Source organism: Ostrea edulis, chromosome 9, assembly GCF_947568905.1.
Source record: "Ostrea edulis chromosome 9, xbOstEdul1.1, whole genome shotgun sequence".
Taxonomy (NCBI): domain Eukaryota; kingdom Metazoa; phylum Mollusca; class Bivalvia; order Ostreida; family Ostreidae; genus Ostrea; species Ostrea edulis.
In genome coordinates this window covers 14,237,354-14,253,186 of record NC_079172.1, presented here as the reverse complement: position 1 = coordinate 14,253,186, position 15,833 = coordinate 14,237,354, and the positions used below count along the sequence as shown (strand labels likewise).

The 15,833-nt window shown below is 35.3% G+C and overlaps 1 protein-coding gene across 1 annotated transcript; it reads right to left on the bottom strand.

Annotated features, from left to right (window-relative positions):
- Positions 1–9,906: 9,906 nt before the first annotated feature.
- Positions 9,907–14,558, bottom strand: LOC125659495 (uncharacterized protein 5-like). The gene is made up of 5 exons (XM_048891172.2): positions 14,390–14,558; positions 12,274–12,362; positions 10,861–10,954; positions 10,307–10,744; positions 9,907–10,166 (listed from the first exon to the last, which is right to left on the bottom strand). Exons 1-5 carry the CDS (start codon positions 14,478–14,480, stop codon positions 9,913–9,915), a joined length of 966 nt encoding a protein of 321 aa, XP_048747129.2. The 5' UTR covers positions 14,481–14,558; the 3' UTR covers positions 9,907–9,912.
- Between the last annotated feature and the right edge of the window lie 1,275 nt (positions 14,559–15,833).

Below are 15,833 nucleotides of genomic sequence, written 5' to 3'. Positions count from 1 at the left end.
ATTATAGAACAAGGTGATCTAGAATATATCTCATATAATTTCCCATGGGATTCGGGCTAGAATACGTCCTCGGTCACCCTTGCTTGTCGTAAGAGGCGACTTAATGGGGCGGTCCTTCGGATGAGTGCGTTCTTATCTCGATCCGTCTTATTGAAAAGTTTTGTGTTTTGTTTTAGGACATGCAGAATTATAGCCTTTTCATTGTCTTTAATTAAAGAAGAGGACATGTAGAATTATAGCCTTTTTATTCTCTTTAAAGAAGAGGACATGCAGAATTATAGTCTAAACCCACTTCTCTTCGCAAACCTTCATGTTTTGATTCTGGAAAACTTGTATTCTTCAATCGACTTTTCGACTCAAATATGCCTAAATTTAATTTACATATCAGACAAGCTATTTTCCACAACTGCAACATTAATGAATGCACTTGTCATAGAGAAATCAACATGCACTTATTCGCTGTTAATCCATTTTCACGTGTTTTCTCTCCCGAGTTTGAATTATGAAAAGGTGAAGATAAGAAAAGTGAATTATTCTCTATTGGTGATAGAAAAAAATCGAAAATCCGACGTCGGATGATTTAGAAAAATTAGCAAACATGCATTTTGGCTCTCAAAAAGCTTTTTGTTTTAGAAAAAAAAATAATCTTGTTTATGAGAGGTGAAGATAACGAACAGTTATCATCTCATAACTCCTATAAGCAATATAAAATATAGAGTTGGCAAACACGGACCCCTGGATATACCAGAGGTGGGATCAGGTGCTTAGGAGGAGTAAGCATCCCCTGTCGACAGGTCACAACCGCCGTGAGCCCTATATCTTTATAGGTAAACGGAATTATGCGTAGTCAAAATCAGTGTGCCAAAATCGGCCTAACAATTGGTATGAAACACATCAGACTCACCTGATCTCACCTCTGGTGTGTCCAGGGATTCGTGTTTGCCCAACTCTATTTTAGATTTGCTTAGAGATCATCACTGTTCGTTATCTTAACCTTTCATATACAACACTTACAGGAATAAAACAAATGTTGATTGTTTGGATGTTTTCCGCCACACTCAAGAATTTTTCAGTTATCTGGTAGCGCCCAGTTTTTATTGGAAGAGAGGACCCAGATACAGTATATCTGGGAAGAGACCACCGACCTTCCGAAAGTAAACTGGGAAACTTTCTCACTTACCGGCGCGAGCGGGATTCGACCCCGTGCCGACCAGAGGTGAGAGGCCGTGTGGTTTTGAGCGCGATGCTCTAACCACTCGGCCCAAATGTTAACACAGAATGAAGACGAGCTAATACTAATAGAAAATGATCAACTGGTGAAGGAAAAGGGAACAAAACAAAAGTAAACAAAAACTTTAGATTCAGACCACTTCTGGCTTTGCTCAACCAATGCCTGGACCGGGTCATCAATAGTCAATAATTGTATCATGTAACTTGTTAACTAGGTAGTTGGTCAAGGTTATATGACCAAGTATTCGTATCAAGAAACTGGTTTTATACCCACCTGGACCCTTTTGGATTCATTTTGTAAAATTTATTGATGAGGGAAAGATATGTTTTATATTTTGATTAGTGGTGGATCTAACGATTTTGATAGTGTGACAAAGAGGTCTAATTTACCAACTTGAGAGATATGTAATTTATAATAAAACTGAAATGGTCTATCTGATACATCGCAAATGTGCATTTTATAATGTATAATTTTTTTGTTGGTTTTTTTTTTATTTTAAAAAAGGACATACACTAGAATATAGACATTTTTCGATGTCTTGTTTAGGATCAGCCTTGTCACACATACGTGTAGCACCACTGATAATAAGGTGAAACTCAATACGGAATTGAAATTTGCCCGTCGTTCGTCTATCAGTTGTCCGTAGACTTCTCATATTTCCATCTCAAGAACCACAGGATAAATTTTAAGCAAGCTTCTCTAAAAGGGTACGTGGGTAATGGGGATTTGAAGTTTATTCTGGGATATATCAAGGACAATATTTTATCTCAAAAACCACAGAGATCCAGCTTATCAAATTTATAAGCAAACATCCTCGTATAGTGTAGATGCAAGATTTCTCACGCCCTTACAAATGTACAAATAGACTTACAAAGATATATAATTAAAATACAAAGGAAAATTCATTTTCTCACAAGCCACAAGAGTATAAGACATCAAGTTGATATGCATACATCTCCAGTCAGAGTCGATTAAAGTTTGACGGAATCTTCGTGGGACGACAGGTGGATTAAAAATTTTATAGCGGAATATAGACTTGAAATGTTTCACAAAAAAACACAAGCCTTGGGTTCAATATGTTAATTGATATGTTTGCATCATCATGTAGTTCCGATACAAGTTTGTGAAAGATGATATTTCTGCTGATATTTACCACTGAGAAGTAACAAGGTTCCTGACGTGGAAAATTTGCCATCGTTAGTAATTAAATTTCTTCTCTCGTAATTTAGTTTATTTCATAATTTATATTCATTATTGAAAAAATACGTTTTTAGTGTAATCATTTCTTTTTTTGAATCTACTTATTTCGTTCTTTTCTAAATTATTTTATGTTGACTTTTTATTGATCCAGCTTTTCTGTTGGTTATTTCCTTTGTGGACTTCTACGATATCCCATCCTATTGATTTAAATGTACTCATATTGAAATCAGAGTGATCATTCATTAACTAGTAATCTTGTAGATTCACTACTTTCTTTGATATGAGAGAGAGAGAGAGAGAGAATAACACTCGAACAATATCAATAATATTGTCAATTTTTGGGGACAACCTGTTGAATGATTACATAATATATATGATTAAACTTCGAGCATGTACGAAAAACACGACTGCTTGCTTCAAGATCTGGCGGGGAAGTATGAAATACATCGAGGACTTGGTGGTAAAAGGCTAAGAGAAACGCAGTCAAGTAGAATGAAATGGTTTGAAGTAAAAAGCTCACCCAAGCCATATATCGAGTGGGGAAGTGTGAATGTTCATTATGAGCGAAGGGATAAAATCGCTTGATTAGCAATAAATAGACCCAGAATGAAATGAAAATGAGAACGGGGAAAAAGAAATGCCGGTTAGTTAGGAAATGCTTACCTTGGATGCAAAACTATTAGATAATGATTAAGTTTGCAGCTGTGATAGAAAAAATGTTTTTTAAAAGGTTGACTTCAAATTACCTGCATGACATTAAGAGTTGATATGGAAATACTAGTTATATACGCCATCAGTAGAAACACAGGTGTCATATCCGGGTTAGACTTAGCCTATGCTCATTCTAACAAAGCCAGTCATCTTATTTATGGTGTTTGGGCGGAATAACTTCAGTCTCTGTATCAATGACTTCTTCTTTTCTTCTCAGGGTCGCTCAAGGTTAAGGTTGGGGATCAATAACCACTACGGTCATACAATCCGTATTTGAATGTTCTACAAGCTCGGTTATTCATGGTAGACCTGTGGTCATTGACTTGTCAGCGGAAGTCCCTAGCTGTTTAGACAGCGCTCAGCTTCTACAATATATAGCAACTGACGTGGTAGATTATAATTACGCCCTGTAACTGGGCTGCTGAATGAATAATTATCATCGCTGTATGTAGATAAGGCGTCTTTTATCTCTACAAGTTTTATCTTTCCTCCATTTGGCACATCATGTCTATTATTAAAATCATATTGCTACATTGAGGATAGTGGATACTCAAACAATTCTGTTAAAGAAACTTCTGCAAGAGTTAAAAAGCGCATGGATATTCTGAATTCACATCCTCCATTAATACGTTTTTTTCATTAAGACCTGAAGCTGGATTTTCATGCTACAATGACGCAATGAAATAACATGCTGAAATTGAACTTGCACAACCTCCCAATTTCCATGCAAATAGTATATTTTGTGTATTGATGATCGATTTCCCTTGTGGGAAGCGTATACGATACAGGTGTTTTTCTCTCTACTTTTTTTTTTTGTATTCTCTGTTTTTTAGGAAGAGGAATCCAAAATTTGATAGAATTTGTTTCCTTCTTCGTCTGTACATGTATTTTTAAAAGATACGATATGTTCAAAGCAAACCAAAGTCTTGCTCAGTTTACTCGTCTTCAAACAGACATCCCTCTAGTTTACTCGTCTTTAAACAGACATCCCTCTAGTTTACTCGTCTTCGGTCACCCCTTTAGTTAGAAAGGCAGTGACATGTTTTTTATTGTGATACATGCTTGTTTATCTAGTACAAGAATTTGAAATTATTTTAAAAATAATTCATTCACGTTACAAATGATAAATGAAAGTGTAGGCACCAAACGGTAAGATGTCTGCTTAAAGTCCCCAACGGGTCCATGACAGGACCCTGGTAGGAGTCGGGGGGAGGGGGGGGGGGGTGGCAAAGCGAATTTAAGCATTCTGAAATGCCACAAGATGGCTGTTTTATCCCCATACATGTATTTCATTCAGACGTGAGGGAACGATTTAATCCCCTGGTTTTAGCCTAGTCGGAACGATTTAATCCCCTGGTTTTAGCCTAGTCGTAAATTTCAAACGAAAATCAAGATTAAAGCGAGGATACAGAAAAGTTTGAATATGCATGAACAATAATTAAACATTATTTTTGTTAGGGCTGTTTACCCTTACCTAGATGTTATATGGTGAACTCGCCGTTCCTTGAATAAGCCCCTTGGGTTTGTTTATTTTGGTACTGCAGGGTAAACACCAAGTAGACAACTTTTGAAGTACAAATGTATTACTCTGACAATTTGACACTGACAAAAACATCCCCATTCTGGGGTCTTTTGTCACGTGAGGCTCATGCAGATTGGCAGCGCCATTTTGTTGACTTTGCTTTCCGGCTGAAATGTACAGCAAATGACGGAAACTCAAAGGATGCAACATACATGTACTTATTATATACTTTCAATTTCATCACTTCTATTTTCTTTTAAAAGTTTGCGGGCATATATCACACGATATATGCCCGGAAACATTCCGGCCCGCAAACATTACGTCACAATCAAATTTCTACGCCGTTAATTTTGATATTTTTCGTGTTTTTCATCTTTTACTCAGTTAAACCGATAAAGTTATTGTTAAAAATAAAATTATTGTTAGTTTCTAAATGAAATTGAAAGTATATAATAAAAAGGTTATAGACTTTGTATGGGAAATATGACGACCTCGTTTTTTGTCGCGAACGGACCTCGCAAGCTCGGTCCGTCTACGCGCCAAAAAACTCGGTCGTCATATTTTCCCATACAAAGTCTATAACCTATAAATATAGTACCGTTAATGTAATGTTATGGTGAATGGAAATAGCACACCAAAGTGGCCCTAATTTGTAAAAAGTATGTGTTTTTGTGCTACCGTTGATGATACCCCCCATTCATTTTAGTAAATCGTATTTGGCGTTTGTCTTTTGCACAGCCATGCATGTCCTGTCTCTCTGATACTGTTCAATATAGTGTTTATCAATGGCTTTGTGTTGTATATATGTATTTGATCTTTTGTTTTGAGTTTTGTGAACAATAAACCTGTTCGGATATACTAGTATTTCATCCTTGAAGAAAAACGTTATTTCTTGAAGGGAAATTGTTTTTGTTCTTACGAGTTGTTTTGAAGTACATGTAGCGATACATTATGATGTATTTGTGAACAGGTGTGGTCCCACAACGACTATGGCTGACGTTTATTTTTTGCAAAGATCTCTGGTGTCCAGAATAAAAAATTGAAGGTGAACATGCTGAAAGGATATGTTTATATTTACAACAAGTGTCACATTATTACCTATGGAATTGAGAGAGCAGACATTCACGGTCATGTCTCGCACCGCCTGGTTTACATACCTGAATGTGCAATAAGGTATTGATAAATGATCCATTTGTACGGAACATGAGGGTAAAGGAAAGGAGAATTTTTGTTTGTCTAAGGCTGCGCTCTCTGATTTCTGTAAACAACATTTACATACTGCAGGGGCGTAGCTAGAACGAAATTATGTGCACACCAAAACAACCAGTGGGTCTGGAGTTGCCTTACCCCCCAGTGAGTCTGGAGCAAAGCCCTGGTCGTGGCCTATGGGACGAAACACCGGGCACCTCCGGGGTTTTAGCGTTTTCTGTGAACAAAATCTACGATAAGAGTTGAATTGAATTGAAAATGTCAATTTTAATTTTAATACTGTTTGGCATTATTAATCATTCAATAATTTAAGTATTTAGTAAATTTAGTCACAAACTGTTTGATTGACAGTTGCTTTATAGAACTTTTCTTTCTCTTTTTTCTTTCTTGACAAACGATGTGCACGCCATGGCGTACTGTCATATAGTTAGGTACACCCCTGCGATGCTCATTTGCCTAAGGTTTACTCTACAGATGCAAAACTTCTAATCTTTGATTCAAAATGGTAACATGACATGACCTCTAGATATCAAAATTAATAGGTCAATATTTATTTTACGAAATTATAGAGTAATTCTAGAAATAATGTTTTCATTCTGATTTGCAAAAATTGTAGCTTTTGTGTTTTTAAATATTCTATTTTGTTTTGGCTCGGCTAGAATTACAATGCTCCGTCATTGGATAAAACGCGTCACGTGATTGCAATCTAAATTTCTTTAGACGGCGGTTTGCAAAATTTAGACGGTAACATGGCCATGGCCTCCGGGACGTCCTTTTATACATAATTACTCGACGAAACAAAACAATTATTAGGTTGTTTTTGACGGTCTACAGAAAGTTGTCGGGTTGTTAAAGTACATAGAATGCTGGTTTCGTCAATCAGTAATAAATCTAACAAGGAATAGTAGCTCACTCTTAGCACGGGGGGGGGGGGGATAAAAATCAATATTTGTCAGTTATATGTTTCTTATCTTTGTCATATATCAAGGAGGTAATTAGGATAACGTATATGTATAAACATCCTTATCATTCTCACAAGGAGTGCCACCATTTCCAAGAAACAATTCACCCTGGCATCGTTCAAATTCCTTTGAAAATTTCAATCCCCTTCATGCCTTCACTCTAAATCCATGTCCCATCTTTGTAATTCTAGATCCGTTTGTCCCAGAGAAATTTTCAAAGTCCACCTCATTTTCAATATTTCCTTATTATCTCCCTTTGAAAAAGGTATATTGGCCCTTTATTTAAACAAACATCAAAACCCTATGTGGAAGTACATGTATTCTTTCTGCCAATTTGGTTAAGACTGGCCCTAGTGGTTCCTGAGACGATGCGTTTTAAAACGTAACATTCAGCTTTTCATAGGTTCTGATTATCTCCTTTGAAAGATCCTTCTTTTGAATAAATTCTTATTCCCCTCATTAATTGATGTTTTTTTTTGTGAAATGTAGTTCTTAAGAAGAGTTTTAGAACGCAGTAATCCATTTTTTCATAATTCTAAATTATTCCTCTTTGAAGAGGGTGTAGCCTTTATTTGAACTAACTTAACTTCCCTTCATTCTCTAGAAATATGTCTCCTATGTAGTCAGTCTTACTATCTTCTATCATTTTTAATAAGCTGAAATTAATGAAATGGCGCATATTGGTTTTGGAAAACATATAAGTCCTCCCAATAAACGTAATTCAATAAATCAAAAGCTTTTGTCATTTATTTTTTCCAGAGTGGAAGAAAATATTGCTTATTTTATCGTTTACATTTTTCTAAACAAGAGACCACGATTTACTTTAATTTTGGAAATTGTATGGGAAGGAGAGATCCCCCCCCCCCCTTAAATCCGCCACTGACTTGCTTTGCATACATGTATTTTACTGTGTAGGATTTAATTAGCGACAATATTACATGTACATGGTATGGTGGGTTTTTATATAGTTTAAAACTTTTATTATATCAAAAACCGGAAATTATTGCATTTTTTGGAAGGTTACATGTATTTGAAGAAATGTGATGTCAAGAGTAAATATAGTTTTCGTACTTTCTGTTTGAGTAAATTCAAAGTCAATTTTAAACGTGCTACGAAGTAAACATAACACCTACAGGTGTTACCGAAGCAAATTTCCATCTTCAATAACTACGTATTTACATTCACTGCATGTGTGCATTCTGCTTAATTTCTGTTGAAATTCATTGCTTGTCATCTAATATTTTGCGCAGTCTAACATACACATTCTACGAACACCTCGACCTACCGGTATTTCGCAGCATTGGTGAAATTGTTAGGTAAAAAATTCTGGTTTAGTTTTAACCTTTTATTTGAATTTGAAATAATGAATAACGCTTACGTGTACCAATATAATACGATGGTTTATTTCAGGAGTGTAGAGTTGGTCTTTCTTGGGCTATTTCAAAACAGGGAGCTCCTATGAATCAAAAAAAATTTCAGTTGTTATGTTTGAATAATTTTACAAGTTAATAATATCTGTAATTTACATACTTGAAAGCATTTATATATATATAAAAAAAAATAATAATACAAAAACAAAACCAACTAATAAATACGGGAGATGAAGGTCGCTAACCCGGGTTATGCAATTTTTTGCAATATGTGCGATCTTGATCCCGTTTAACAAACTAGTTTCGTTTTTTAAAGGACATTAGACAATGACCTACATTTTAGCAGAGACTTTTTTAATAGCATTTAACACATGTGGGACTTCAATTCACCGTTTCCCAACTGAAATACTATTGATGAAATGTAAAGATAAGAAACAGTGATGATCAATCTCATAACTCCTATAAACAATACAAAGTACATCTTAGCATGCCAAGTGTCCTATTCGCTTACCCTCAGATGAGAGTAAGCGAATCGGACACTTGGCTTGCGAAGATGTACAACGAGAGTTGGGCAAACGCGGACCCCTGGATATAACAGCGGTTGTATTGGCAAATTAGATTGTTATAACGACCATAGAATTTGCGAAATGCTGACTTTAAACGAGACCGTTGAAACCCCTGTATCATCAACTTCTTTATCAGTAGCCTGCCTCGATTTAAAAACTGATCATATGCAGAACATGCTCTTGTGTGTCGAATCAGTTGAGAGATATAAACACCATATGCAAGTGATATGGAATATTGCTACATAAATATCGGAAGTTGACGATGGAGAAGCTGAATTCATCCCGTTTATCATAAAGTTGAGTTGTTGGTTTAGTAATCTCAATAGAATAAAGCACAGAAATAGCAATGAACTCTTAAATGAACATAACTGCCCTAAGTGAAGAAATATTTATTGCTTTATCTGTGCTTTATATAAAATATTTCAAATGCAATGTGTATCTTGTATGATCGTCTTAAATGTACGTTAAATAACTATCCCAATTCCATTCTCATTGACCGTGTAGAGTGTGACATCTTGGCGAGAATTCTATCGTCATCGAAAGCAAGTTTTTGACTTGCCTACATCGTCAAGCGGTCTAGCGTTCTGGTTACATGCTGCTAGGAGATTAAGTTCCGCAGGTCGTGAGTTCAACCCAGGGTAGGAGCGGAAGTGGGTAGCCAAATAAAGGGAAATTTTCAGTAATTTATATTAAATATTTCTTCACTTAGGGCAGTTATGTTCATTTAAGAGTTGCTATATCTGTGCTTTATATATATATATATATATATATATATATATATATATATATATATATATAAGCACTAAAGTTTCAACAACACCCGATACCTCAAAGTGTCGGATCCACAACATGAATACAAGGTTTGTATATATATATATTTGTTTCGTGTAACTTATCTTAGCTTTCGACCGTGATCATCGTAATAATATCATACCAGTTTGTAAGGAGATACGATTGTTATAATAAACATTGAAAATGACCACTATGTAATTGCACTAATTAGATGGTGTAAGAATTACTTTAAATCATGCTGTGGGACAAAAGGGAGCACTTATATCGAAATCACATTTTCAAATAAGTCTTATGCCTTTTCATCGCATTTGAATATAGAAAAAAAATATGATTACATCTTTAAGGAAGTTCAACCAAATGTATTGATAGGTAATGAATTATCTATTTCACAGATGAAATTCCGTTTGAGCATGCAATTGTCCGTAGCCCATTTAAAGCCGCTATGAAGTGACATTTGAATACAGTGGTGGTGAGGCAAGAAATAGTTGGGTTCCTGCGGGAGCCAGTGCGTGTATCCTACATAATCACCCTCAGGAAACCACACCCACTCCGTACTGTGTCCAAGATCCGTACCAGCAAGCCAAAACGTAGAGTTATATGGATCTGTAATTATATGCACAGGACTGCACTATTGGAAACATGTAAAAGACTTATCACTAGAATGTTACATTGTCAAACAACACACAAATCATTCGTCCATGATCAATGTACCTTGACAGGATCAGAATAAGTACATGTATTACCTTTGTTGAATTTCCATTGCGTTGGTGCAGTTTTCCAAGACGATATTCCCAAAAAGTTGACCGGATGTGGCGTCGGGTCTGTCCACTTCATGAAAGTGTTTATTCCGACATCTTTACCCTCCCCAGCCCTGACAGTGCCATTTACCCAGCTCACCCAGAACGGTCTGTATGTATGGCATGACAACGGACTGTGTGACGCCGTTGCCAAGGACTGGCATTGTCTACAAGTCCTTATGACAGATAGGGTGTTCTGCCATCCACCAAAGAGGACTTCATAAGACTTAACAGAATCGTCGCGGTTTTCTGAGAGGATTAAATAAGCATCATTGCATCCCATAAACTCAAATGTTATGTGCTTCTCTTCTCGTATAAATGTGGAGTAGTCGTCCAAGTAATGGTATTGGTATTCAGACGGTAGATCCACTTTCAAAAAGGAAGCTGAAAATAAACATATCTGTCTTAGGCTGAATTAATGGGGGTTTTTAAGTCACACTGCGCATGCAACGTAAAGTACATGTATACGATTCATGTGATAATTACGGATGCCATTGTACCGTTGTAGTGACTTGAGATGAAATTTTCCAGAAGTGTTTGTTTTTCCGCACTGTATATGTTGGGAAGCGATCCTCCAAGATCTTGACATTTTCCCTTAAAACAATAAAAACAGCAATATCCCCTTCTACAGCTTTGTACAAATGTATTACCATATACTGTAATTATAGTCATATTACCATATACTGTAATTATAGTCATATTACCATATACTGTAACTATAGTCATATTACCATATACTGTAATTATAGTCATATTCCCATATACTGTAATTATAGTCATATTACCATATACTGTAATTATAGTCATATTACCATATACTGTAATTATAGTCATATTACCATATACTGTAATTATAGTCATATTGCCATATACTGTAATTATAGTCATATTACCATATACTGTAACTATAGTCATATTACCATATACTGTAATTATAGTCATATTACCATATACTGTAATTATAGTCATATTACCATATACATGTACTGTAATTATAGTCATATTAACATATACTGTAATTATAGTCATATTACCATATACTGTAATTATAGTCATATTAACATATACTGTAATTATAGTCATATTACCATATACTGTAATTATAGTCATATTACCATATACTGTAATTACAGTCATATTACCATATACTGTAATTAGTCATATTACCATATACTGTAATTATAGTCATATTACCATATACTGTAATTACAGTTATATTAACATATACTGTAATTGTAGTCATATTACCATATACTGTAATTACAGTCATATTACCATATACTGTAATTATAGTCATATTACCATATAATGTAATTATAGTCATATTACCATATACTGTAATTATAGTCATATTATCATATACTGTAACTATAGTCATATTACCATATACTGTAACTATAGTCATATTACCATATACTGTAACTATAGTCATATTAACATATACTGTAATTATAGTCATATTACCATATACTGTAATTATAGTCATATTACCATATACTGTAATTACAGTCATATTACCATATACTTTAATTATAGTCATATTAGTTTTACGTGTAATACCTTGTCTATTGAGTGTAACTAAGTTGATAAAGTTAGAAGTAATCGGGCAGAAATTTGAAAGGAACGAGACTTCCATTGTTATCTATATCCATAGCTTTGTCAAAATGATTTTGTACTTTTCATTGCAGACGGTGAATTTATACCAAGTGCAACTGTTGCAAATGCATTCATCTTGCAGCGTGATCTACTTGACTTATTTCTCTTAGCATCACTAGCTGATACAAAATATATAAGGTTGGGTTTTTTTCCTAGACATGGAAATATTCTGATATGAAAAGGTATATCAATTTTGAAATCTGGAAATATGTTCGTTAATCATGTCTGCGGAAAGTTATGATTTTTTAAATACTTACCAGTGCGTTCGGCCAATTTAATTTTGCTTCATCAGGTTTAGTCAGACATTTATTTTGGTGGGGCAGAAACCCTTTTGGACATGTATCATCTGAAACAATGGAAAAGGCTTCGTACAGTTTATGAATCAACATCACTTACTTCTTTCTTTTTTAAAAAAAATGGAACAAATGTAGAAAGCATTTTGATTTCCTTTGGACAACAGGGAAACCTTGCAAATCATTGACTGATTACCTTAGATAAATGTACTTGAAGTGAATCATGGTCCCCAAGAAGATTATGATTGAAGAAGAATGTCTTCCAGAGAACATCAATCGATGTCTGATACAATATTACATGATGTAGCTCTGATGAAGTAATATATTCTTAAGCTGTCAAGTCAATGACTTCTATAAGATCTCCATGTACACCCACATAAAAATGAGAAGTATGTGTTGTTGTTTTTGTCACAGAATCAATACAGATGAAGAAATTCGGATTCACAAGCATCTGTTTCTTTTAAATGTATGTACATGTGGTGTAAGTTTCATTCTAAACATATTAATCATTTGTACATGTACATTAATTTTCATCGATAGTTATGAACCAAATCTCGATTTAGAATTTGTTCTTGCATGTTGGGTACGTCTATGTATTCATCATACATGTACTTTCATGTAATTAAAACTACTCGAATCTGATTGGTTAAGAAGCATTTGAAAAAACATGATATTTCCCTCTGAGAATAGAAAACACGCGCTCCAGGGTGCTAGTATCTAGCAACGGGTAACACTACTTGACAACGGGTCATATTACATACATATTGCTTGCAGTTGAGGGTAACATTGAAAATTTTCAATCTGGAGGGGTGAAAATAATCAATGTTACCTTCAACTACATGCAATATTTGTTGTATTATATTGAATGCTATATAAACAACAAAGCAGGAAAAAACTTACGTCTGTTGACATTCGATCAATCACTACCATGCGAAGTTTTGTTTCAATATTTGCATTTATTACAAACGCGCAAACGATGTCGACTAACAATCCGCACATAAATTTGACGCATGTGGTAATATTTATAATGTCAACCGTTGTCAAGTAATTAAATGTTACCCGTTGCTGGATACTATCACCCTGGAGCGCGTGCAGAACTTCGCCTGTATAAAACATGGGATTTGTATGTAAAATAACGGAAAAAGAAAATTGTGAAAAGGTCACAGACCAGGCCCCTTGCCCCTGCAACCTCCTATTTCAACATTCCTAGTATAACATTTACACAAAACGATTTCTTCAATAGAATACAAGTATCTGAAAACTATAATTTGATTTTAGATGTTTCCTTTTTGTAAATGTAATTAATAACTATGGACAACAGTGATCAAAATTTTAATTTCATATTGAATTCCTAGAAAGTCAGATAGCAAAGACAACGGGTAACGCCTCGAAAAGACAACAAGACAATCTGATTATAATCAGATTCTTTGAGCCGTTCACGTAGATAGCTGTACAAGGATCTGAAGGAACCCAATAGAGGGTCACGTCCGCATGACTTTTCGTTAACTCAATGACATAAACTCTGTCAGACTTCTGCAAGCGATGCTATTATGTCAATTTACATAAATTAATGATCACTGTGCCCATGACTGGAGGCTGCACATCTGTCAAAACAGGTTGGCTCGGAGGTTAGAGCGTTCGCCCTACATGCGGAAGGCCCGGTTTGAATCTCGGCCGCAACAAACCTAAGTCGTTAAAACAGGTAGTGACAGTTCCATCGACAAACGCTCGGCATTAGGTGTGAATATCACGGGTACTCGGAGAGGACCTTAAAACGGATATCCCGTGTCGCAGTAGGTGTGGCACGCTAAAGAACTCTCACTGCTCAAGGACCGTAAGCGACGAGCAAAGGCCTAAATTTGAAGCCCTTCACCGGTCTTGGTGACGTCTACATATGAGTGAAAAATTCTCGAGAGAGACGTTAAGCAAGACACAATCAATCAATCAAACCGACAAATCACAATGACAGAACTGCCGTACCATACCTGTACCGAGTGTATGACACAACATGAACCTGAACAACATTGTCAATTACTCGAAATGACACGTCATTTTGAAGAAGTTTTCATTTAGTACTTACCGCCTTGGGCTAAGATGGAAGTAATAGAGCTGCACATGAATAGATATATGACGTACTGAATATTGTTTGTAATTAAATTCATTTTCACCATGAACTTTTACACAATCGTTTTTGGTACATTTCAGGTTACAAGTCTTATCTTATCGTTGTTAGCGAAGGTGAGCAGGCGAATAACGTTATACATGTACATACCTTCGAGTAATTGACAATGCTGTTCAGGTTCATTTTGTGTCATACACTCGGTACAGGTATAGCACGACAGTTCTGTCATTGTACAATTTGATCCAGTAATTATGACCGTCTTTACATTGTGCAAATACAATTCATGTCTCACTAACGCTAATTACAAAACAACATGTGAACGGGATTGTATGACCATATTTTAATTGTAATTTGCATCTAATTTTTAAATTGTATCATGCATGACTGATTTTATTCACGTGCCATGTACATGTAGCAGTGATGATAATAAACAAGTAACTGTCTTGTTGCTGGGGTTGACGGTACAGAGAGTTGATGATTGTCTTCGTCTCTGTTAGGGAGACAGGTTTCTTCCTGTTGTTGTCCAGCATCATGCTTACATGTAGATAAAATATCAGCTTGTTCATTACCGTAAACCCCACAGTGAGGAGGGATCCAATGTAGCACTGTTGTATGGCTTTTGATGTTCTAGTAATGGTAGCTTGTAATTTGTAAAAGCCTGTAATACAGAGAAGGCATCTGTCAAGAAAACAATCCGAGTTGTGTTATTAACAACGTTTGTGATGGTACGTGCAGCATGGATGATGGTTCCTTCTTCAGCTTTGTAATTGGAACAATGCAGGCCTGTTGGTATTGCTTTGGATTGTCGGTCTCCGTTTGGATATTGGATGTAAGTATAATAATAATAATAATATTTATTTATATAGCGCCCTAGATGACTATAAATAACCACTCTAAAGCGCTGCACACAATAAAAATGATACACCATGTTATAAACGTAGTAAAAGGAAATTACAATAGCACTAAGACAGATAATATCAAAACAATGTTAGAAAAACATCAATAATGTGAAGTAAAATTACTAAAATCTAAAACATGATGTGCATGAAAAAAGTTCCACGCCGTACAATCAAATGATATAAAATACAATAGTTGAAATAAATATACAATTATACACTTGAAAAAGTCATGTTAAAATGATGGTAAAGAAACCATAAAAATTTAACCACCTATAATACTAATAAGATGTCTTTTTAAATGTTTTTTAAAAGTGTTCAAATTCTGACACCAGCTCCGACATTTTTTGCTGCATTTGTGGCCGATTCATCTGTGAATACTTTTGTCCAAGATGAAAGTCAGTATGGTTCTTCTAACATGGTCATAGTGAGAGTTTTCTTAACAATGTCAGACTGCTCGCGTTGGGAAGTGATGTTTGGTATTGATGTTTGCATACTGACATTTC